Source organism: Euprymna scolopes, chromosome 5 (assembly GCF_053919585.1).
Source record: "Euprymna scolopes isolate OS-2025 chromosome 5, ASM5391958v1, whole genome shotgun sequence".
In the NCBI taxonomy this organism is placed as follows: Eukaryota; Metazoa; Mollusca; class Cephalopoda; order Sepiida; family Sepiolidae; genus Euprymna; species Euprymna scolopes.
The window spans coordinates 42,508,543-42,534,995 of record NC_136486.1 but is presented as its reverse complement, the minus strand read 5'-3'; the positions used below and the strand labels follow the sequence as shown (position 1 = coordinate 42,534,995).

General features: G+C 32.5%; 1 protein-coding gene across 11 annotated transcripts in view; it reads right to left on the bottom strand.

The window, feature by feature from the left end:
* LOC145276793 (oxysterol-binding protein-related protein 11-like) overlaps positions 1-26,453 on the bottom strand; it is a 430,789-nt gene that overhangs the window by 134,152 nt on the left and 270,184 nt on the right. For 10 of the 11 annotated variants that reach the window (XM_080128095.1, XM_080128098.1, XM_080128099.1 and 7 more), the window contains 2 exons: positions 25,923-25,954; positions 1,822-1,927 (listed from right to left, as the gene is read on the bottom strand). In XM_080128095.1, coding sequence (XP_079984221.1) covers positions 1,822-1,927; positions 25,923-25,954 — 138 coding nt within the window. Of the gene's footprint in view, positions 1-1,821; positions 1,928-9,807; positions 9,927-25,922; positions 25,955-26,453 lie in introns of those variants that run through there. The other variant, XM_080128105.1, reaches the window with a different exon arrangement.

Below are 26,453 nucleotides of genomic sequence, written 5' to 3'. Positions count from 1 at the left end.
AGAGATTGTTATATTTCCGTTAAAGTAAAAGTTTCTATGGGACGTGATTTTGCACATGTTCCTTTTCCTTTTTAAAAGGGCAGCGTTTTTTCTTCTTCAACATTTCGTTACTAACAACTCTTGCGTTTACTGCTGCTACCTACTATTTGCTCTTACGTTTATTATTGGCTGTGAAATTAGTTTGGTAAAGCCTAGTAAAGAGGTTTTGCTCTGTCTTCTGTTCTTTGATAAAACACCACAATAAGATAAAATCCAAAAGTATTGGTAAAGTTGCATGACAATTTCCTGCTACCAATTTTTCTTTCTGCAAAGACAATTCAAGCTTCATGCTTAAGCAAAAATGATAAATTTTCTAACTTTTCTATTTTATTGTAGAAATCATTGTAAACTGTGGAGTTAAAAGGAGAAAAATTAAATAAAAATCACTGTTAAATACTTTGAATAGTTCTGAAATGAAAAAAATATCAGTTTCCAAACTTATTAGTTAGGATAAAAGTGTAGTACCTGTTCTGCTATTGAACTTCATCTTTCCTATCCTTGATCAGTGAAGGAGAATTCCTTTTAGACTACAGCATTTAAAGTTTGTTTTATTTTTCTTACAACCTAGGGTACTTTTTTTTTTTTTTTTTTTTTTTTGAGAGTTTTGTTTTTTCATTTTAAAAACCTATCTTGTGTCTAACAATTCCCTTATGGAATGGCAAATAGTGATTCAATAAGTCTGTTCAAACACATGCATGGAGAATTGCCAAGCAGAAGAACTAAGAATCCTTCACCAAACATATTGTATCCACAAAGAAATCAAGGATAATTGTATGGATAAATATTGCATGTGAAGTTCTACAAATGCCAATTATTTGTAACAACATTCATGACATCTTTCTCCCATTCTGTATATCAATATATAATGTATTCCAATTACAAGTTGCTGTATTATTTAGATTATCTTTATCTTTAGTGTTATTCTCACAATGTTTCAGATGATGGTCTACAAGAACCCATTGAGTAATGCATAAGGTACAATAAGTAAATTTCAGTGCGGGTGGCACTAAAAATTGCAAATGATTTAAAACTTCTACCCGTGACTAATCGAACAATAGCGTTCATGGGTTAAATAAAGGGTTCCATTACAAAATTCTGTACAGCTTCTCAGAGTTTGACAAGATACACCTGAAGAAAGTCAAAGGTGAGTCTTTTTTGAAAGTGAAAATAAAAAGCTTTGATTTCAGCAGGAAAGCTTTCAATCTAGAGAAATCATGCAACGGCATATAAAAGAACAAGCAGGAATTGATAATTACAAACTTTCTTGTGGTTTTGTAATAACGATGGCAACTTGATTTTCTGCATATGTGTCATAACGCAGAAATAATCAGAGTTAAATAAATTTTGCTTTATTATATTTGGTTTAATATCTGTTTGGCATACGCTGGACAGTCTCAAGTAAGTGATTACCAAAGTAACCTATCTCTGGTCAAGTATTTATCACTTCCTCCAATGTCTTCCTTGGACTCTTCTTGTGAATTGGACCTACGATTGTTTTATATTTACTAGCCCTAGAACTCTCATCCATTCTTTCAATGTGACCATACTATCAAAGTCTTCTGTTCTGCACACATTATCCTAATACTGTCCAGATTTAATTTTCTTCTTGGTTCATCAGATCTAAACCCGTCTTTAAAACTCGTACTGCACACCCATCATATATTCTCAAATTCCACTGGCCTAGTTTCACTTTTATACATCATCACAGTGCATACACATGCCTTGGTCGAATCTTCCCTTGGTTGACAGTGATAAGGCTCTGCTGGTAAGTAATTTGCTTACCTCAAAATATTCTAAAAATCCTGAATCTGGATCAAGAGAGAACCATCGGTATTGCCAACCTTTCATCACATTTGTATATTTACATAGTTGACCCTCCATAGGTTGCCTACAAAAAGAAAAAGAGCATTAACGATATTGCATATGACCGCAAACATAAAACAATTAAAAATGGCTGTCACAAAGGGTCATAAGTCAAAAGTAAAAGAAATTAAATGATTTTTTTTTAAAACTAGTTTCAAATGTGTAGACAGAACATTTTTATAATGGAATTGCAAATTACTTAAAACTTCTATCCAGCCATGATTAACTTATATAAGGCCAGACTTTTTTTTTTTTTCCCAATCACCAACTGAGATAAAAATCAAAGTCAAAGCTAACATCTATATCATGTTCAGCTTTTCTCACCTCTGGTTGGCTTGAGAAAGCTAATTTAAATTCTCAACTCACGCACACAGTCATATGCATACACACTGTGACAAATGCACAATGCCTTAGTTTATCATTAAAAAAGAAAAAGAAAAAAAAAAACGCATAAAAAAATTCATTTAACATTTCTCACTGAACTTTTTTCAATGAAATTTGTACATATCAAATGAACATTAAATTTTACAAATAACTTAATTAAATTTAATTTTTTTGTAATCAAGTGTTTTGATTGGAAAATTTATTGTCACAGACAAGAGAGATGGAAGTTATGATTAACAGCAGTTATCTATAGATAACTCTTTTTACAAACAAAATAAAAAGGAAACAAAAAGATCCGATGGTCAGCAGTTAAGCTGTATATCTCTTTCTTCCTCTTTACAGCAACAGAATGCAATATGAAATATATTTGTTTATGTAATGGGAATAGAGGCCCCAAACTAGTAGAAAGACCTTGTCTTATTGCTACAAAGATATCTGCCAGCGAGACATGAGGGCAGGTTGCATCAATTCAACAGGGGGGGGGGGGGAGTTCCTAGCTAAAATTTGCTGCTGGAAAAGAGCTGTAAAGACATGGTGTAAGAGGAAGGAAAGGATGGAGCACAGATAGCAACAACCAGACATTACCATATAGCAGTTATAGCTAATGTTGCAATTTGGCAACAGACTAATCCGAGGTGCAGAATTTGGTTATTTCCCTAGAGAGATGGATGTCAATAATTTGTTTATGTAAATGTTTAACATTTGATCATTTTCGACAAATAGTTTTATGTGCATTATTTCTATCATTTGAATAATGCCAGACTTCATTATCTGTCTGCACGGATCTGTGGAATAATGGATAATGTACTGAGTAAAATTCAGTTCTAAGTGATACTCTTTTTTAATTTGAAGGTTTAATCCTCAGTGTGAGCAATACTAAGAATATAATTCCAAATTACTTCAGATTTCTACCTGGACAAGGTGAGCAGAATGATACCATTCTACAGGTATGAATTAAATAAAGAGTTCCATTTTAAATTCTGTGCAGATTTTCAAGCATGACAGAAATAATTCCAAAGTATACCTGAAGAAGGTTGGAGGTTACATCGACCAAAATGTTGTGACAGTAACATTCAAATCGAGACATTTGTCCAAATAACCCAACTACAGAAACAGATTAATTTTGGATTTTGCCTATTTTTATATTTAACTGATTCTGCAATCTTATTCCCCTCACCCCCATTCAAACAATTTAGCCAGAATCGAAAAGAATTTCCCTTTCTTTCTCCCTGTGTTTAGCACCAGATGGAATTTACACGAACAGAGTTTATTTGCAAAAACTTATCTGTGAAAAATATTTTCATGGGACTGCTTCCCTGTGGACTACATTGTCCTGTTCAAATCTAATGTCAATAATTACATGTCCTCATAAACAATTAAATTTTATTTATCCCATTCATTATTTTCAATCCTCTCCAATATTCACCTGACAATTCATCCATTTCATCAACTCTTCTCAAGTGTTTTTTTTTTGCTTTGATAAGTGGCAACACATTAGTACAACAAAAAAGGAAGCATTACTCAACCATTCACAGGTGTTTTCACTCTTTACACACACACACGTCATAGAGTTCAGAACCAGTCATATCATTTTTACATTGAAAATAATTAATGATGAGGAAGTGGCGTTACTAAACCCACATTCTAAGGAGGATTCATTCTCACGCTACACCACATTCGAGCATATCGTCTTCCCAACTATTTCACACAGAGGGATGGGTTTATATACTTAAGAGTATTAGTGCGTATGATGCATCCACCTCACCACAAAATTTTAAACTTGTAACGTCAAGTTCACAGTCAGCATCAGTCACCAGAATGGTTATAATTCATAATAAAATTACATTTGATTTTTAATTAAAAAGATTATTCGTATTATTTGGATTCTTCAGACTACAGTTCTCATCTTGAGTGTTATTTCCACAACATTTAAATCGATGTAACTTCTGACCTTCTTCAGCTGTATCTTGCTGAACTCCGGAATTTGCACAGAATTTCGAACAGAAACCTTTATTTAATCCACTGGGGTAGCATGCTCTTGTTCTGTCAGCTATGACAGGGTAAAGTCCTCAGTAATTCGCAATTGTATTTTTAGGTCAACCGCACTGAGGATTGAACCATGAATCTCTAACTTTATAACTGAATTTTACCAAGTATACTATCTAATGGATGGCCTAAATTGTTAAAATTTCACCGTTTTATTTTTGCATACATTTTCGTCTACACATTCTCTGATCGACTTCAAACATATATAAGGCCAGATATTTTCAATCACCAATTAAGATAAAATCAAAGTCAGAGCTAACATCTATACCTCTGGTTGGCTTGGGAAAGCTAACTTCAATTCTCAACTCACGCACATAGTCATATGCATACACACTCTGACAAATGCACAATGCTTTAGTTTATCATTAAAAACAAGCACATAAAAAAACAAACGTTTCTCACTGAACTTTTTTCAATGAAATCTGTACATATCAAATGAACATTAAATTTCACAAATAACTTTTAATCAAATGTAATTTTTTCTAATTGAGTGTTTTGACTGTAAAATTCCTTGTGGATAATTCACAGCTCTTAATTTGTCAACTCTTATTTCCTTCTTACCTAATGAATCCTTTTTCTTTTTTTTTTTTTTTGCAATGAACATTGTTTTCCTAAGTTAACCTCCAGTTTTAAATACATCAAACTACTGTTCTCATCTTGAATTGCACATCATCCAGTTTGAAATATATACTGGCAGGCTGTAAGATATGTTTAAATGTGATATTTTAATTCATGCAGATTACGTATTTATTATTAAAGAGACAATTCTTTATCAGTTATTATATTGAACCTAATATATAGTAATGAGATCAAAACTAAAAACATGACGGGTGCCATCAGCTAGAATCAAAACCAAAACATACAACTCTCCCTCCTCATTTCTTAGCTTCTGAGCCACACCAATATGCACATTATTTATTTCAGACAAGTATTGTTGAATAGCACAAAGTGTTCTTACTTAATGAGCTTTGTTTTGTAATTAAAAAATTTTTCTTTTAATTGTCATTGTTATTTCACAGTTGAATCTGCAAGAAAGTTCCATAGAGTCATGTTCGCCATCTGTTTTTTTTTTGTTGTTGAAAAAACAGACGGATGAAAACGACTATGGAACTTTCTTGTATAAATTCAACAGAGAAATAACAACAATTACATAAGCAAAAACACACTATGCTATTCAACTTATCTGAATGAAAACATGCTGCCAAAATACGCAATATATATATTAGTTGTTGGGACGATTAATCGGAATCGGAAAAATTTGTACAGATTTTCCGATGCCAAAACGATTCTTTTGTCTTTTTTATTTGATTTTGTTTAAAGCTAAATCTTCTATTGCTGGTAGTAATGATAAAATAATAAATATTTATTGATTTTAAACCAACAGTGAAGCTAAAATCGATAGATCATCTCCCACAAGTATATTTTTACGTTTATTTATATTTGCACATTTAAAATGTGTTTTTTATGGTAATCAGAGAAAAAATACAACTATATAGTTAAATATTTAGATAGTTATAAAGAATCGGAATTACAATCAGTTATTGTATTGGAATCTGTCAAAATACTGGAATCGTTCCATCACTAATATATATATATATATATATATATATATTATCCTGTCATCCCTTTCTTAAAAGATGGAATCAGCCGATCATCAAAGATAAGATACAAGCAAAAAAGCAGGCAAGGTCCAGAGTTTTATAATTATATAAAAAATATCTATTGTAAACTTACGTTTTTGTACTCCTTATTTTGTGGGTGTTTATTACATAACATTTCTCCAACTCACAATCATGTTTCTCTAAAAATGATTTTTTAAAACCCAATCTGTTTAAAAATCAGGATTCATAAAACTGGCTCCTACAAAAGTGATCAACTAAAAAGTAATTCCCTAAAAAGAGTTTATTAAAGATTTAATAATCCTTTTATTACATCGTCAAGTGTGCACAGTAACAAACAAGACTTTTAGCAACACATATAGATATTAAAGATTTGATGCTCAAACATTGCAGCCATAAACAAGTAATCTAAAATATTAGGTTCGTAGTTATGTCTTCTGTGTGTAGACTCCTACTGTCTACTTTATAACGTCTAAGAAAAATGCGATTTTACCCAAGTTTCTGTAAAAATTACCTTTAACTATAAATAACTTTCTACTCTATGATTTTTCATAATTTCTGAATACATTACTATTTGGACATGATAATTAAGTACATAATATTGTGTTTGCTTAAAACAATATATTTTAAAAACTCGATCTGTCGACTGTATCTTAAGCACCAAAGATTTTAAAGTCATTTATTTTTATATATTTTTTTACTTTGTTTGTGAAACACTACTGAAACAGTTTTACAAATCAATAAAAGTCAGTGAACATAAAATACAAGCAAACAAATCGGTCATTAATGTCGATTCAAATACTAACAATACTGATAATCTATAAGTGACATTTACCCCTCATCACCATATACGCTTCACTAATAACAAACCAACAAGTGAAACGTTTTACAGATGACACTAAATATATCATTTTACTACTGATAATATATAATAGATTTCCTCGGCTTGGATTCATTCAAACTTCAACATATGGCAATTGTAGTAGTGTCAACTGTCGTTTTATTTTTTGACTGATTTTAAAAAATACCTTACGAAAGTTGGAGTTCAACTTTTATAAAATGCATTAAATACATTTAAAAAAAGGTGTTAAGATCCAATCAAATTGTAATAAAAATATTGTTTGGTTGGTTGTTTTATGGCATATCAACCCTTTTCAGGTTATTTAATGCTGAATCCAGTGATTTTGAAGAACAATTTTTTAATAGAGCATATTTGTTTTTTTTTTAAGTCGGTTTCTATTCAACCAATAGTTGGGACCCTAACAGGTACTACCAGTCTGGGAGAAAGGCGACCTGGGAGCAATGGCAATTAAAGGGTGGCTCCACACTCTCCAAAGCCTGCAAGCTGGAGCCTCACTATCTGATGTAGTTTAAGGTCATATCCAGAACCTAAAAATGTTGGAAAATGGATGAAAGCAGATAAAATAAAAAATAAAAAAATTAATGTTGACTAAAAGAGAATAAAACATGTTTAACTAACACAATATATTTTATTTGGACCTCTGTTCTAACCTTTAGTGTTATTTGCTCAACGTTTCAGCTGATGTAACCTCTGATCTTCAGATTATTTTATCAAACATGGAATTCTTTCGGTTGTGAATCTGTAATTTCGAAGGGAATCTTATTTAATCCATAAGAGTAGCATGTTTTCGTTCTGTCAGTCATAACCAGGTAGAAATCTTAAATTTGCAATTATAGTCTTAGTACCGTCTACACTGAGGATTGAACCATCAAGCTTCAAAACTTAAAACTTACAGTTATCTATTGTGCCACACGTTCAAATAATACAATTCCGAAAAATCATACTCCCCAATTTTCTTCTTCCACTTTTACGGTGTCTTTGATGGTCTACAGCAGCTACAAGGCATAGAAAATCTACCCCCTCTTCTTTTTCCCTCTATTTACGGAACCTTTGATCTCCAGTAGACTCACTTAGAACTGATTATTAACACTATCAGTTGCGTTATGACCCAACGTGTACAGGTTCCCAAGTTTGACACGATACACCTGGAGAGGGTCAGGTTACATTGACTAAAAAAAAAAAAAAAAATCCAAAAGGAGAACAGTAGTTCGAATAACGCAAAAACACAAATTATCAATCCACATCTCAAAAATCCTGAAACACATCAACTGATATATTTTGTTTCTAAAATGATCTTTTTTTCTTTTGTGCTTGGAGGACAGCCATTTAATCGTTTTTGTTTATTTACTGGTTGCTAAAGTGATCAGATTACTTATATTTAGAAAGTCGCCTGTTCCAGCAGTCAACATCATGTTGCTGCAAGTTGAAGAAAGAGAAAGAAGGGAGGGGGTATAGAGTAAACCAAAATTGTTATCAAACGCAGTTTATGAAATTCTAAAATTAACTAAGAGACCCACAAGGGCATAGTTAAACACAATGTCTGCTTTTAATATGGGGGCAATTCATCTCCCTCAAGGGGCACTCTGAGTTGAGACAAAAAAAAGAAAACTTGTTTCAGTCCAGAAAGATTCCCTCCTTACTAACTGAACAGATACTACGCTTTAAAATATTCATTTGCACAAAATATAAAAAAAATAACCTACATGTTAACATGGCACAAGGCCCTTAAAAAGTGTGAGAAAATGGGACCACATTTACTCCAGGGTTCAGCTTAAAATTTAAAATTTTCCAAATGAAAATGAATAAATAGGTCTAAATACAATTTCATTGGTGAGAATCATGGAATAGGAAAAAAAAAAAAAAAAAAAAAAAAAAAAAAAAAAAAAAAAAGAAAAAAAAAAGAATAAAAAATTTGGTTAGTAAGATCCTTTCAACACTTTCTAAATAATAGGATCGCCTATTGCCACAGCGGCTTTCTTCATCCATTTATAAAATTTACTGTTAATATTTCCCTTTAAATAATGTGTTATGGCTGAATAATATTAAGAATAAAAAATGTTGCTTCTGTAAAATTAACTGCCAGTTAACTTTTTAGAAATTAGAAATAATATCCCTGTGTTTTGCTTGATATTTTGATTGACTTTATTATTTTTTTGATAATTTATTTTCCCCTTAACCGAAAATGAAACCTTGAAAAAGTAGAACTAAACTCCCTTCATTTCCTTTACCAAACATGGCAACTTATACACCTGAAGAATGCTGGAGGTTACATCAACCAAAACGTTGTGCAAATAACACTCAAGATGAGAACATGAGTTTGATTTAATCTAAATAATAAAAACAAACATTCCTTGACGCTTTTTTTTTTTTTTTTAAACTTGTAACAATTTAAATCTTTTGAAAACAAGACTTTCTTATTTGTCAGTTAAAAATATTTCAAATACATTAAAATATGAAAGTTTTAACCTTTTATTTATTCTAAAATATTTTTATAATCTTTTACCTTAAAAATAAATGAACAGCTAAATATCTATCAAACAAATATATCAGTTCAATTTATTATTTAAAATGGTAACATATTGAGATGCGTTTTAAAATTACATTTAAATAACAAAAAAAAAAAAAAAACATTTTTCTGTTTGTAAATTAAAAAAATGTTTGTTTTTGTAAATAAAATTTTGAAAAACATTCACGTGGGGAATTTCAATAGCTTAGGCCCACAGAGTGAATGAGGTATTATGGTAAATGAAAAACTAGCTTAGGGAATAGACAAAGTGGATGACCCCCCCCCGGCCCCCATTCTCCCCATCCCCATTCTTTTTTGGCCTCATGCCATATTGTTTTAGGGACTCCTTCATTCTTTGTAAAATATTTTAATAAAGTATTGTATAAAAAATAGCTGCCCCTAGCAAAAAAAAAAAAAAAATTAATAAAATAAGAATGGAAAGAGAAGGATTCTAAAACTTGTTAAATTGACAGGACCATAATACTTACTTTGATCCAACTTGTTGGTGTAGAGGTTTTAATCATAATTATAATACTGCTTTCTATTTCAATAGTTTAATTCTAAAAACTGCAAATTTGAGGAACTCTCTTCCTGCTGTTTCTCCTACCTATAGCCTTGGCATTTTCAAGACAAAGTCAATAAGCATCTCTTGTGATAATTATCTTTTTTTTTTTAGCTTCTTACAATTGGTTTCATGCTTTATTTGGAGTGACTCTCATAAAAAATTTATTTTTTAAAAATGTGTCACATTTTCTGTATGCTTGCAAAGTAATTAACCTAATTAAAATGCCATTTGCAATGTACTTAAACTTTTATCTTGGCGGAATAAAGAAAAAAATTAGACGAAAGTATTGATAAATACACTAGTTAATATATCATTTCGATAGTACAAAACTAGGGTTGAACAATGAAATCGAAATTAAAAAAAACCCAACTCATCCATTTTTGAATAAAGTATTACTTCCACTTCTATTGCTGGTCCTTATAGAAAATAAATCCAAGTTAACTCAATTATTTAAAATTAGGGGACCCATGGAAATTCAACAGTTGTATTCTTCCTCTGCACATTTTCACACTTAAAAAGGTAAACAACATCTATTACATTCTTCAATTAAAAATGATTGTATCCCTTGCTGATTTTTATTTTTAGATGATTATTTAAAAAGGTTTCATTTTACCAGCTGTCTGTAATTTTTCTTTTTTATATTTACAAGGGAGTCACCACTTATCAAGGTCTGGACATCACTTGACAATAAGAGTTAATGCATCTAAGGTGGTCAATGAGACAACAGTTTAATGATTGATAATGGCAGAAATTGGGTAGGATTTGATTTCAGAGGATTGCTCAAGAACGTGTTTACATTGGACTTGAAATTGACCATGTTGTAATTAGCTGGAAAGCAGAACTGCAGTACAGAGTCCTACAGGTGGGTAGTTCTAGAAAAAACTTTGTTCATGGAATTTGTGTTTAGATTTAGGCACAGATATAGAGTGGGGGAAAATTATTGACAATAGTTGTAGCTAGACGAGTGTTTGTTGTGAATGTTTTGCAGGGCGAAGGGAACCAGAGATTGAAGCCCAGTTGAGCACTTCCCATGAAAATAACAATAGACTCATGTCTTTTCTGTGAGAAAGAGTTTGTAAAGAGGAGAAAAGGATATCACCTGCTAGGTTTCGTAGCTCGTTTTGAATTCTGACAAGGCAAAAAAGAGTACTCTGAGCAGATCCTCCCCCGATATGGCAACAGTACTCCATTTTAGGATATATTTGGCTTTTATACAGATAGAGGACTGCGCCAGGAATGAGATACCTTCTGGAGTGGTAGAAGGATCCAACCATTTTTCACAAACACAGTACAACAACACCTATTTTCCTTCTAACTTCAAAGTTATCTTCCAATCCTATGTCAACAAATAGTTATCAATCCATCCTCTAAAATAAGCAAATCATGCTTTTTCCATCCACCATTTCTGTAACGTTACCCAACAAGTCGTAGCCTCAGTCGCAAAGTAGACAAAGAATAGGAAAGAACTTCAACTTGCTTTTTTCCTGTTGTAACAACAATATTTATTTCCGGGTACCTCCCACCCCCGAATAAAATGGAATTCCCAATGTGCTCTCGAACATCATCCACGTCTCTAACGTGATCATTTTCTCTAACATGCTCTTTCTCCTTTTCATAGTCTTTTTCTTTTATGATGACGTCATTTTGCATGCATTTGCATACACGTGTCCGCACTGTTACATTTCAATCTCCTCATATTGCTTATCATCTAATTGATAATCTCATTAATACTTATCCTTAAGTGGCTTTTGACCTTGCTAAGTGGCGATTCATCTATTTATATAAAGTTAGGTATGTGTATAGGTCTTTATATTTCTATGATAGAATTCCCATGAATTTTGGAACACAGTTGCTAGGTGGGAAGGTAAGCTTAGTTTAATTTAATTTTATGCAAAGGAAGACAAAAAAAAAAAAAGGTAAATTAATAAATATTGCCCAAATTTCAGTTTCGAAATTGGAATAAAGATTCTAGGCATAAGGTTTAGAAGCATTATATCTTGATTTTAATCTTCATAAGGGTGGGTTGGGGCATAAGTGGTGCAAAATTGTTAATTGAGAAATTAACTTTAATCATCCTGGTATTCTTCATGATGATAATGATAATAAAGATAGCTCGTCAGAAGCAAAATTTGATTTGTCAACTTCAATGTTATTTGGACCTGAGTTTGAAAATCTGACAAGAAAACTATGTTTGAAAATAATAAAATAAAGAGGCAAAAAAGGAAAAAGGACAGAAAAGAAGCAAAAGAAAAAACAGAAAAGGAAAGAAAAGAAGCAAAAGAAAAAACAGAAAAGGAAAGAACAGGGGGGGGGGGAGAAAAACAGGAAAAAAAAAAAAAAAGAAAGAAAAACAGGCAAAAAGAGAACAGGAGAAAAATAAGAAAAAAAAAGAGAAAAATAGGAAAAAAAAGAGAAAGACAGAAAAAAAGAGAACAGGAAAAAGAGAAAAACAGAAAAAAAAAAAAAAAGAAAAAACCAATATGTGTTTATTTCCTGATGTTCTATCAATACTTAGTCATTAATAATTCAGCATCGTCACAACTAGTTCATTTTTCCTGCTTACAATAAATACTATTTTTGTAATTTCTACATTAATAAAATTGCATGATCACCTGTGTTTTTTTCACTTCGATATCACTTGTACATTAATTTTAGATATTTTATGTATAAATTTTCAGTATTTGCTTCTGTGCTCAATAATACGCGAGTAGAGCTAGGTAGTAAGTTTTGAAAATATGATAATTAAGCTTTATAGAATTGGGCATTTATAATATATATATATATATATATATATAGTGTTGGGACGATTCCTAAATTTTTTCCGATTCCAAGAAAATTTTGATTAACGATTCTGATACCAAGTACGATTCTGATTCCCATGGAATTGTTGTTTTGAAATATACATTTATATAATCGAAAGTTTTTGTGTAGCAAAAAAAAATTTGGTACACCAAAAAAGCAGATAAAACAATTCAGGGAATTTCGAAAATGATTTGATTTTTTTGTAACATTTCTTTCATTGAAGATAAGTCAAAACAAATATTTTAACCATGAATTAAACATACACCATAAAATTAATAACCAATTTCAAGAGTTATTTTACATATTAAAAAATATAAAGAAAAAGGGCGGACGTACATGAATGTTACCCCTGTAGCAAAATACGCATTGGCTCCGATGTTGTACATTGTTCAACTGAGGGAGAAGTTATTTTCACAAGGAAAGTATTTTTGCGTGTGTGACCTAGTTTTTTTTTTTTTTTTTAATTTATTTTGGCTTGAAATTTGCGCATGATTTTTGTTATTTTATCTGGTCTTCTTTTGTTTTTGGATGGATATTTTTTTTTGCCGGAGTTTATATAATTATTAACAGGAAAATTGGTGAAAGCCAAAATGGAATCCGCGCTATTTTTAAATATTATTTTCAAGTTTAATTATGTTCACGGGACTATAAACCATTCACAAAATTTTGTGGATCTGCTTACTGGTGTTTACACCAACAATATTGAAGCCTACTGGTCTCGTATTAAAAAAAAGACTGAAATACACATCGAGATTAGTACGAGAAATGAAATGGTCTCATGTCGATGAGGCCATGTATAGAGAGGCTTATAACATGAAAAGTGAAAAAATATTAGATAATTTTGAAACATTTTTAGAGCATTTGTAAAATGTTTTTGACTCCTAATGGGGGTATGTGACGAATGGATTCACTAATTATTTTTATAATCATTGGCTATGCTAAACAACAAATGAAAACCTTTCAAAATTATTATAAAAATTGTCGAATTTTGGATTCAATCAGTTCGCCGTTAACTACGCCACAGACCGCATTTGATTCTTGGCTGCCATCTTGGTTACTGATCTGAACTACACCGCCATCTTTGTTCAACATAATGTCTCAAAACAGGTTATGCGCCCAGCCAGTCTTTTCTTTGACTAATCGGAATCTAAATTCGAATTGTGGCAGGTAAAATTTCTGGGATATCTAACGATTCGAAAACTACACAAAGTGATACAATCTCCAATAGAGAATCCAAATGACCCTGAATTTCTCAAAAAGAATGCAACTGTTTTTGAAGAACTGATTCAATGCTTAGACGATAGAAGTCCGTCTCTGATTATAAGAGACGCATTGGATGATGGACGGAAAGCATAGAACATATTAAGAGAACATTATTTATCAAAAGGGAAACTGAAAATTATATCACTATATACAGAACTAACGTCTCTGAAACGTAACGAGGATGAAACTATTACCGACTACATTATAAGGGCAGAAACAACCGCCAATGCCTTAAAACTCTCAGGTGAAATAAGCGATAGCTTGTTGATATCAATGACCCTCAAGGGACTTCCAGCCGATTTTAAACCCTTTACAACTGTTATAACTCAAAGACAAACCCATAAATTTCAGCGAATTTAAAGTGGCATTGCGCAGTTACAAAGAGACTAATCATATGCTCGTGGACAATAATAACTCCAGCAATATTATGAAGTTAAAAAATTCTTCTTGAAAGCAGACACCACCAAATTACGCACCTCACCGCAACGTGTTCTCCAAAAGTAATTTTCCCGAGAAAAAGAATAAAATTATCTGCTATCATTGTGGACAACCCAACCACAAAAGTTTCCAATGTCGATATAAATGCTCTAAAATGGACTCCGTAAAAAACGTTGAGAACTTTGAGGAAGAACGTGCTATCGCGCACAGAAATCACTTTTTCCATAGCTACCAACGTAATAGATGCACTGAAACTAAAGCTGCTTTCAGGTCTGCCAGCAACCACTGTAAAAGAGTAATAAAAAATGCAAGAGAGCTATATGCCCAGTCTGTTAAATCCAAGGTAGCTGATCAGCGGCTTGGATCCCACCAGTTTTGGCAAATAACAAATAGGATCCTGAACAGAAGTGTGCGTTCTATACCAACCATTATCAATGGACCAGAGTTCATCTCGTCAGCGTCAAACAAGGCCAAACTATTTGCAAAGAACTTTGCAGCTAATTCTACCCTATGCGACGAAGGCCATCAACTCCCCATATTTCCTCCTATAACACAGAACAAGTTGGGTAGCATACAAATATCCGTGCATGAGGTCGCCAAGCTAATAAAGAACCTAGATTCCAGTAAAGCAACTGGCCCTGATGGCATCCCAATTATAGTGTTAAAAAAGCTTCAAACAGAACTTGCTCCCATACTTACGAAACTATTTAAGCGCTGCCTTAAGGAGAAGTGCTTTCCGACTCCCTGGAAGACCTCTTCAGTTTGCCCTATATTTAAGAATTCAGGTGATAAGTCATCTCCCTCTCAATACAGACCTATAAGTCTCCTGTGTGTTATGAGTAAGTTGCTGGAATCCATATTAAATAGAGAAATAGTCAACCACCTCAGCAGGAATAACCTTCTTAGTGACACACAATATGGTTTCCGCTCTGCAAGATCTACCGCAGATGTGCTGACAGTTATATCCCACAGGATAAGTGAATCTCTTGACAAAGGCTTTCTTTCTAGGGCAATTGCTCTTGACATATCAAAGGCCTTTGACAAGGTATGGCATAAGGGTCTACTACACAAGATTTCCAGCTACGGTATAACGGGAAATGTTTTCTTAATCATTAAATCATTTCTCTCCGATAGGCTCATAAGAGTAGTGGTCGATGGACAAAAATCGGAGGCCTGCAATATAAATGCTGGAGTCCCCCAGGGGTCAATCCTGGGCCCAACTCTCTTCATGATCTACATCAATGATCTCCCTAAACACATACTTAAATCATTCGTTGACATCTATGCTGATGACACAACCATCTACGGCAACACATCAAAAGCTGTAAATGACAAAGTTCTCTCTGATTCTCTCTCCTCTGATCTCGAGCGCGTGGTTCAGTGGGGGAAGATGTGGCTGGTTACCTTTAATGCATCCAAAACCAAACTCCTATCCTTACATCATCAACGCTCTGATCTCCATCTGGCATCAATTGTGATGGATGGCTCTCGTCTGGGTGAGGCTCCGTGTTTTGACAAGCTTCTGGGTTTGACCTTTACTCCTGATCTGAAATGGAACACGTACATCAAGTCTGTTGCCAAGGTCGCTGGAAAGATGGTGGGATCCTTCTACCGCTCCAGAAGATATCTCACTACTGATGCAATTCTCTATCTATATAAAAGCCAAGTACGTCCAAGGATGGAATACTGTTGCCATATCTGGGCAGGAGCTGCTAAAAACAGCCTATCCTGCCTTGACAGAGTACAAAATAGACTTCGTGGCTTAGTGGGGGATGCCCTTTTCTCTACCCTGCAACCTCTCTCCCACAGAAGAGACGTTGCGAGCCTGTCCTTGTTTTATCGTTATTTCCATGGCAGATGCTCGTCTGAACTCCAATCCCTGGTCCCCCCTCGCCAATCTTTCACGAGAAACACCCGTCTAGCTGAATCCACTGTGAAAAATTTCCCCCACTCTATATCTGTGCCTAAATCAAAACGCGGATTCCATGAACAAAGCTTCTTTCTTAGAACTGCACGCCTGTGGAACTGTTCCGTCTGCCTGCTTCCCTCCGGACTACAATTTGGATGTCTTCAAGTCCAATGTTAACAAATTCCTAATGAACCGCCCCCTTAAGTAAACACTTCAGCAAATCTCCTCACTATCTTAATGTACTTGCAATAACCCTTATCCCTGAGTGGCTTCCGGGCCTTGATAAGTGGTGATCACTGTGTAAAAAAAAAAAAAAAAAAAAAAAAAAAAAAAAAAAAAAAAAAATAACATACATTTCTATTCACATGTAACTTTGACAATAGCACAAACGGTAAAAATCTTGTAGACTGTGGTTGCTACAGCACGCGTTATCACCAAGGAATCTGATTTTATTAATTTTGATTCAAACTTTAATCCTCAAAGTCATTTTGTCGAACTTGCCGACAGTAGTCAAATAAATGATATAGTCTTAAAAAGAGGCGATGCTAAAATATCCCTAAAAAAATAATAAAGGCGAAATCTGTAACTGTATTCTAAAAAATGCTCTGTTCATACCTACATTTAAGCAAGACATTTTTCGTGCAGGCTGCAATTCTTAATCGATCACAATGAAAATATTAATAATGATGACAATTACAGTAGAACTTCTGACGAAAATATTAACCAGACATGCTGATACCCAATAAGGGAGCGAAAAAGGCCAGACTTCCTAAAAATTGAAAAGATACAAGATTACGCCGTGGATTACTGTTACTCGTTGAATAGCGCACTGGAAAGTTATGAGGTGATTAATTCAGAAAATCACCAAGAATGGGAACAAGCTATGATATCCGAATTGAAAGCTTTATCTGAAAATAACACATACGAAATAGTGGCAAAACCAACAGATAAAAATATAATTTCTTCATGCTGGGTTTTTTTTCAAAAAAAAAAAAAAAATCAGTTTTTGGCAGTGAAACTTTTGAAGCAAGATTTGCTGCAAAAGGTTTTTCACAAATTTCTAGAGTGGAATATTTTGCAACATTTTCCCCAACAACAAATTTAACGACATTTAGAATTTTATTACAACTTGCTGCTCAATACAATTTTAAAATACATCAAATTGATGTAAAAAAAAAAAATGCTTATTTAAATGCTCCGATTTACTGTGAAATCTACATTTGTCAACAAAAACCGTCCTCTCATGACAACGACGGGTTCTACGCATGCGTCAGATGACGTCATGACCTGATTTAGATTAAATAGTCGAAGAACTGACAAAATCTCATGTATGTCATGTTAGCACATTGGTTCATTATCTAAACATTTTGGGTTCAAATCGTGGTGTAAGATTTTTTCTTTTTTTGATTTTTTTAAATTTAAATATTGAAGCAGGGTTATTTAAGCCATTTTTCATGTAACGTTCGCTTTTGTTTTTTTGTTTTTTTTTTTTACTTTGCTTATTCTTAGGTTTTCATTAACACTCCCGACCGACCACACACACCCATGAACACCCGGGTACCCATCGATTTTTTAAATTTGAATATTGAAACAGGCTTATTTAAGCCATTTTTCACATGTTTTTTTTTTTTGTTGTTGTTTTAACGTTTGTTTTTCTGTTTTCTTTTTTCGATTTTTACATTTAACATCGTTCGTTTGCCTAACGTTAGATTTTTTTTTTTTTCAACGTTTTGATTACCCCCCCCCTCCCGGCTTAAGTTTTAACGTTCGTTTTTATGTTTTCTTTTTTTACTTTGCTTAAGGTTTTCATTAACAACCACACACACCTACAAACACTCAGGCAACCTTACTAACTAAATTAACTGCCTAATACCCGTTTTTGACGGTATGTGACGAATGGATTCGCCAATTATTTTTATAACCACCGGCTGTGCTAAAAAACAAATGAAAACCTTTCAAAATTATTATAAAAATTGTCGAATTTTGGATTCAATCAGTTCGCCGTTAACTACGCCACAGATCGCATTTGATTCTTGGCTGCCATCTTGGTTACTGATCTGAACTACGCCGCCATCTTTGTTCAACATAATGTCTCAAAATTTAACATTTTTACTATTTTAAAGCGCTTTTTATTTTATTTTTATCAAGTTTGAAACACAAGTAGTGGCTAGTTAACTTAGAACAACAAGTGCATATGGCGGAAATTCTTCAGTGTTTAAATGCTTTTATGGTGGTCAAAAAACGTTTTGCAGACGCCATATTACTTCCTATTTACTTGCCTCCCCATGAGGGCAGAGTTAGACACAAGATTGGTTCTTAATGTAGAGAAGCATTTATTACTAAAAACGAAATGGTGAAATATAAAAGCAAGTTAAGCTAAAAGTAAAAAAAAAAAAAATTAATTCAAAGAATTAAAGACAGAAAAAAAATTCAAACAAATTTTGAAACTCATTAAGATAAATAAAGATCACTTTTAAAGTAGTTAGTAAAATTCTTGTACATCATATTAAATATGTTATGAAAAGTTCTATGATGGTTTTAATATAAATTTTTGAGAGCATTAATCTCACTTCAAACAGTTCAACTTAAAAATATAAGAGAATTGTAATGAAAACATTGTAAATCTAGGGTATTTTTTAACAATGCAATTCTGATTCCCCCCCAAAATATGATTCTTAGGATTAACGATTCCGATTAATCGTCTCACCACTTATATATATACACACACACACACACACAAATACATTATAAACGCTCAGTAACATTAATTCCATGCATTTTAACCTGATGAATCCTTATGAAGATGAAATACAGAAAATGCTATGTAGCTTAATTGCCACATATATTTTCAAAACACACAGTATATATATATATATATATATATATATATATATATATATATATATATATACATACACACACACACATATATATATACAAGTTATGAGGCTGACAAAACCTAAGGGCCACTTTCTCTCCATGAATTTGTGTTTTTATTGATACAAAAATTCATTCTAATTGTACAGTTGAAGTTACAAGAGAATTAAATTTTTTTTAAACGCCAACAGTTTGTAAAAACTTTTTTGTAGTTACATTAAACAAAAAAAAAAATGTTAAAAAATTAAAGATTTGCTCGCAAAATATTTCTATTTATTAAATATCCCATCATATTTGGTGTAACAATCTTACATGCTGGCATGCGTTCGACAGCTTCAAGAAATTAATTTCCAAACTAATCTATCTCTGGCCAGGTCTTTATCACTCTTTTAAGTCTAGTCCTCCTATGCGAACTGAACTTGATACTTTAACTGTTCTATATCTAACCCAAGAGCTATCATCAATTTATTCAATATGCCCATACCATCTAAGTCCCCTGTTTTGCACACATCTCTCTATACTGTTCAGATTCAATCTCTGAGCTCATCAAAACCGAGTCTGTTATTAAGAATCATCTTCCGCATGCATCATATCATTCTCATTATTTCCCTCCATGCAACACAGGTCTTCAACTCTCACTGACCAGGTTTCATTTCTAAACATTATCACAGTGCATACACATGCCTGATAGACTTCTTCTTTGGTCCATAGTTACATTATCCATCATGCTGCTTTTTATTTGTTATGTTTATATTTGCATGAATAATACTATTAAACTGGGGTTGAGAATAAAGAATTTCCATGAATAGAGATTCTTTGCAAGCGTTTCCCATCTGTGCAATATGTTGTCACAGGACTGCTTTCTAGCAGATTACAACATGGTCATCTTCAAAGTCAATGTCAACAGATTCCTACCTACAACCATCCTCACAAGTATTCGATCTTGGCCTTGACAATCATTCTATCACACGAACCCTATCCTTGAATGGCATTTAACCTTGACAAGTGATGACTATTCAATAAAAAGTAAGACTTGTACAAGATCTGAATCTGTTCTGCTGAAAGAGGAACCACATAGTATGTCTTTGAGAGCTTCACTAACACTGTTGTGGCCCTGCTCTGTCACTATTATAGGTTTTGCTTTCTTGCACTGTGAGAATGGAATTAGTTTATTGTTAATTGCACAAGGCGCCCCGCCCCCTATTGGAGAATGCCGAAAAAATTGTCCTGTCATTTTTTTGTTGGCTATAGAACCCAATATTTTAGGCGCTGGCATTTCAATCCCAACTTTTCGACCATGTGTCCCCTTCCCGCCATGGAGACAAAAAACTCATTCTCCAACTTGATTCCTTCTCCTATGCATAAAATTGTTTAATGGCATTACCAATAGATACATGGCATAATCATGTTAACACTGGTTCTCAGCAGATTACCAAAGTTAAGCAACAATGACCTGGCCAGTATCAGATGAGTGACCATTTGGGAATACTAGGTGTGTATAGAGTGGTGAGGTGGAAGCACTTCCATTATCAAAAACAGTAAGGTGCCTCGTTTCCTGTTAGCCAGTGGGAGACCCTTCAGCAAGGTCGAGTACCCAATTAGGTCCCTGATCAGGGTGCGTGAAATTGCATCAAGCAAGTGATGGATGAATTGTTAAGTAGCCTAATAGTTTCTTCTGGAATTGTCCAATCCTTCATTATATTAGGCAAATGATACTGATTGAGGTACAATAATTAAGACTACCCTCTCTGTATGAGCACTGTCCTTATAGCAAATAATTGTATCATACTATAGGTACTAAACGGTATGAATGTAGAAGGGATTGATGAGCCATGATCATCGATATCTGTGAAAACAGACCTGATACATAAAGACGCATGCAAATATTAGCATCATAAAAATAAGACAACATAACACATAATGTAAAATCTGAAATAAATCTCAATATTAAATATATAACAAGTTCGTCATATTTGTATTGCTATATGCAACAACAAGACTATAGTTATATTGCTAGTAATATCATAAACAAAGATTTCTCACAAAACTTGGAAAACAAATTATTTGTACAAATTCAGCTTTGGCTTGTTAGTCAAGTTGTTAAAAGACATTAGGTGATATCCTTCATGAGTCATTTTTCACTTTTTCTTTTTATTCCCAACCCCATGCAGTAAATTAATCATTTCGTTAATGGTATTACTCACGGAAACACAGGCATAAGAAAAAAGGGGGGTAAAAAAAAAAAAAAGGCAGTGAGATATCATATACTGTCAGAAAAAATGTTAATATGCAGTTATGTAAATTTGTATTAGATAAGTTTTCGTTCACAAGCAGAAAGATACAAAATGCAACCTCGCCTGCTGGCTAATTAAAGGAGCAAAACAAACAAATAGCAGCAAAATAATCTCTTAAATAGATTGGAAGATACCTCCCTCACCCTACTTGACATAACAAAACTGATAACTTAACAGGAGCAAAAAAACAAACAAACAAAAAACAAACAACAACACACACATTTGTTTTCATTTACTTTCTATGCTAAGTGCATTCCATGCACCTGCCTGGTAACCAATCTCCGTATCAGCAGTGGGATAAACGATCTGCAGTTTGTGGACACACATGCACATCTCTTTAGTGTGGCTACGAAAGCTAGTAGATTTAAAGGCAGTTGAATGGTTAGTTAAATAAAGAGTCATGCAAAAAAAAAAAAAAAAAAGTAACGGCATAAAGATAAAAAAGGGAAACAAAAAAAAAGAAAATGGAAGTAAAAATGGATGTAGACATTTTGAATTATGGAATGTGAAACTAGGGGGAAAATATTACTCGTATGGAATCTTTCGCGATAAAATAAAGACCAATATGCATATATTTGTGTGTGTGCACACACTATATATGTATACTTGCAGGCCGCCTAGCATTGCCCGATTGTAAAATACACTTAAACATGATAATTTGATTAATACAAATTTCATATTCATTATTATGTTATATTGGATCCAATATATAGAAATGATTAAAAAAAGAAAAGAAAAAAAAGACTCATACGTGAGGTGTATCAGAATTTTTGACATCCTTAACATGAAACTGCGAATAAAATATAAAAAACTCGTAATTTCTTTTAAAAGTGGTTTGTTTATTTTCTTTATGGATTATACTTCCAATATAAACTATTAAAATTGTATAAAAAGTAATAGAAATATTTTTTTTATTTCTTAAAAAACAGTAATGAAATTATTTGAATTTTACGAGTTCAGTATTTTTCAATTTTTAAACTTTAAAAATCTATCAAAATTTTTCTATTGATTCTATTTTTACGATATTTTCAGGGTCAATGTGAAATTTTATGCTCTTTCCAATAAACTGAATATAATATTTTAGAAAAACGTTTTTTTTTTACCCCCCCATTTTGAAATGTCTATTAAAAAGTAAATAATTTACTCACCAAAGTTTTATATATCACAAATTGAAGATAAAAGATCAATATTCAAATTTAAAACAAAAAAGTAGTGTTTTTTTAGAAATTTACCTGTAAAGTCTGAAGTTTAAAACCTTTCTTTTTTTTAAATCACGTTTTTTTTTTGTTTTTTTTTTAAATGAAACCTTGGTCCTTGCTCCTTTAATTGAAAAAAAAAAAAATTAGGGTTTGAATTACATTTTTCGAGTAGTTCTACGCTTGGAAAGACGGGGGGGGGATTGAATTATACAAAATTTTTCATAAAGTTTCTGACACACCTACTCATGCGCCACCACTGAGAATCGAAACCAAAATGTTTAGCTTATGATTTACTTTTTCTTTTGACGTTAATGCCAGAGTTATGAAGACATGTTTGCAGCAAGGCTAAAAATTAAAACATGAACAAATAGCTATTACATCAAGCATGCATATTCGCAATGCTATCATTCAACCATCACTTGGCAAATTCAACTTTTTTTATTTTCACACTTTAGCGCTGATTTTCCCCGGCTAAAACCAAAATATAAAGTTTTGCATGGGTTCAAATACTCTATATATTAAGTTTCATATATGTAGACCAAAAACTGACAGAGGAGTTTAGTAGGTAAAATTCTTTAAACAAATATATATATATGCATATATAAATATATATAGAAAGGTTTCTGTTTACTATAAGCTTTTTACTCAAATATTACGCAAGTATAAATCATGTAGAATATCTGCATGAATATAATTACATGTAATAGTTAACTAAAGATGATCATTCTATAAGAAAAACGAAAAAACTAATAGGAAATTAATTAGAATGAATGTTTAAAAGAATATGCAAATTAGCTAGATATTTTGCAGATGAATGCAATTCCACAACCCACATATAACAAAGTTATATTTTCTTTTTAAATAAATAGAAAAAAGGGTTTTTAATATCAATATACAAAAAAGAAAAAAAAAAAAAAAAAAAAAAAAAAATAAGAGTGTGTGTGTGTGTGTATATATATATATAAAACTTGTCTGACAAGACGTTGCAATCATATATATATATATATATATATATATATAAATTCAGGTTTGAGATGTTCAAAAGTAGAGACTAATGAATACGAGGTTGTTAGATAGTGCTTGATAACAAGAGCATTTTTTCAAGGGTAAACCGTTACATATGGTCGCTACAAACAGCCATCTGTTTCAATCAATGAGACTTCATCAGGCGACCCTGAACCATTCGACACTATAGAAAAAAAAAAAAAGGGAAATACTGAGCTCTTAAAAAAACATAAAAATTGCCAGCTCTCTAAAAAAGGATTTAAAAAAAAAAAAAAAAAAAGAGAAATCGCATTTCAACCGTTTTTTGGAAAATTGTTAAAAAAGTGCTACAGCATATATATTTAATACAAAAATCTTATTGAAAATTAATTCAAATTTTCAAAAAAAAATATTAAATGCCTGTAAAAGAAGGTATACAGAATTTTTAATTATCTGACAAGGAGTACAGATAAACTTGAAAGACCTTATTCCACAAAGTTTCAAAGAAATGCAATTCTTCTCATCAGAAGAAAGAGGTTTGCAAAATATACAATTAATTATGCAGATTAATGCATTGCACAAGAAGAATAATTGTCCCTGAAAAAGTAAAATTAATTTCCAGAACAGAACATTTTGCACCACTTTTATACTCCCTTACAAAGATTAAAATCAAGAGGCCAGGATCAGAGTGTAATATCTGTTCTGATACTACACTCAACTTAATTTGCCCTTAGTCATGGGAGGGGAAAAACCCTTCTATACTTAGGCAATTTTATTTTTGCCTACTTCAAGAGTCATAACGTAAAAGCCAAGTACGTCCAAGGATGGAGTACTGCTGCCACATCTGGGCAGGAGCTGCTAAAAACAGCCTATCCTGCCTTGACAGAGTACAAAATAGACTTCGTGGCTTGGTGGGGGATGCCCTTTTCTCTTCCCTGCAACCTCTTTCCCACAGAAGAGACATAGCGAGCTTATCTTTGTTCTATTGTTATTTCCGTGGCAAGTGCTCATCTGAGCTCCATTCTCTGGTCCCCCCTCGCCAATCTTTTTCAAAAAACACCCAACTAGCTGAAACCACCGTCCATAATTTTCTCCACTCCTTATCTGTGCCTAAATCATAACGTAGATTCCATGCTTCTTTCTCAGAACTGCACGCCTGTGGAACTCTGTTCCGCTTGCCTGTTTCCTTCCTGACTTCACCCTGGATGTCTTCAAGTCCAACACAAACAAATTCCTGATGAACCGCCCCCCCTTAAGTAATGACACTATCAATTCTCCAATACTATTACTACACTATCCCATTGAGTACTGTACACACAATAACCCTTATCCCTGAGTGGCCATTGGGCCTTGATAAGTGGTGAACTCCATGTAAAAAAAAAAAAAAAGAAAAAAAAAAACAGCAAAGACGTTACATTTTTTTCCTCCTTCGCAGTACGGGTTCGAGCTTGCCTTCCTACTACCACTTTTTTTTTTTTTTCTTTTTGCTCAACACACACCTCTGAACACTGCTATATATATATATTTTTTTTTTTTCAACAAATCATTCAAATTTTTTGATTTATTTATTTTTTAAATTTTCTAAATTTTTTAAATAATTCAAGAGCGGATTGGCTAATCATTATTATTATTATCTAATTGTTTTTTTTTTTTAAAAACCATTTGCTCATGGGCCGAGAAATCATGGTTCAATCCTCAGTTGGGTTATGTCAGACTTAAAACTGGTACTTACATTCTTGCTTAACACTCCTCATTGTAAAGGGAGGATCAAGGGCAAGTGGGGTAATCCTGGGAATGGAGCAGTGCCCTCCCTTACACCTCAATATAGGAGCTAATGAAAAAAAGGAGCCATAGGGTTGTCCTCGACTATAGTCGGACACTTAACTTTTACTATCCGAGTTACATTGATTTCTTTAAATAAAAGTTATTTGAAAAGGAAACCCAATAAAGGTGATAATTATGCAAATTGAATGCAATAAATTTTTTCACAAAAAAATCCATTTAAGTCTGCAGTCGAAGAAATCATATACTGCATTTTATGAATTGTATACAACCGCGAAACAATTGATTGCCCTTAATTTGCAGTTTACTTACTTTAATTATATTCTTACTTGGTGAATTAAAATTTTTTTTTATAACCATGAAAAATGCACAAGTATTCTGTCCATGCCTACTAAGACTAGGAATCCAAAATAAAAGACGTACAAATTTGAAACGAGCAGAGTATTTTTTTTTTAGTTAATATAAAATAAAAAGAATAAAATAGACTCACCGCCGCTTTCGTTCTTCTACAGTATCAAATTCCTGAAAAATAAAAAGATTTTTAAAATAAATAATTTAAAAAAAAAAAATTAAAAAAAATTTTTTTTTTTTTTCATTCAAGTCAAACATTCCATTAAAATCCATTCTATATTTTCCCATTAACAGATATGAATTTGAAACTTCTAATAAAATTTGAAAAGTCTATAAGTTATTTTCCTGAATTCTTGAGATGTGAGATGAAGATTGATAATATGTAATAATTTGGATGGTTTGACCTACTGTTTTCATCTTAGGCGTTATTCTCATAACTTTTTGGCTGATGTAACCTCTGACCTTCAAGTATACCTTGACAATGGTTTTTATAGGTGAATGGAAAGAATGTTTTTTGTTTATTTTTTTTCAAGATACAGATGAACATTGGTTGGTTTTGTTTTATGGCATATCAACCCTTTTTGGTTATTTAATGCCAAATTCTTTTTATTTTCTCACAATAACTCATCTGAGTTAGGTATTTTTGCTCATTTCTTGAATTAAGTTAGTT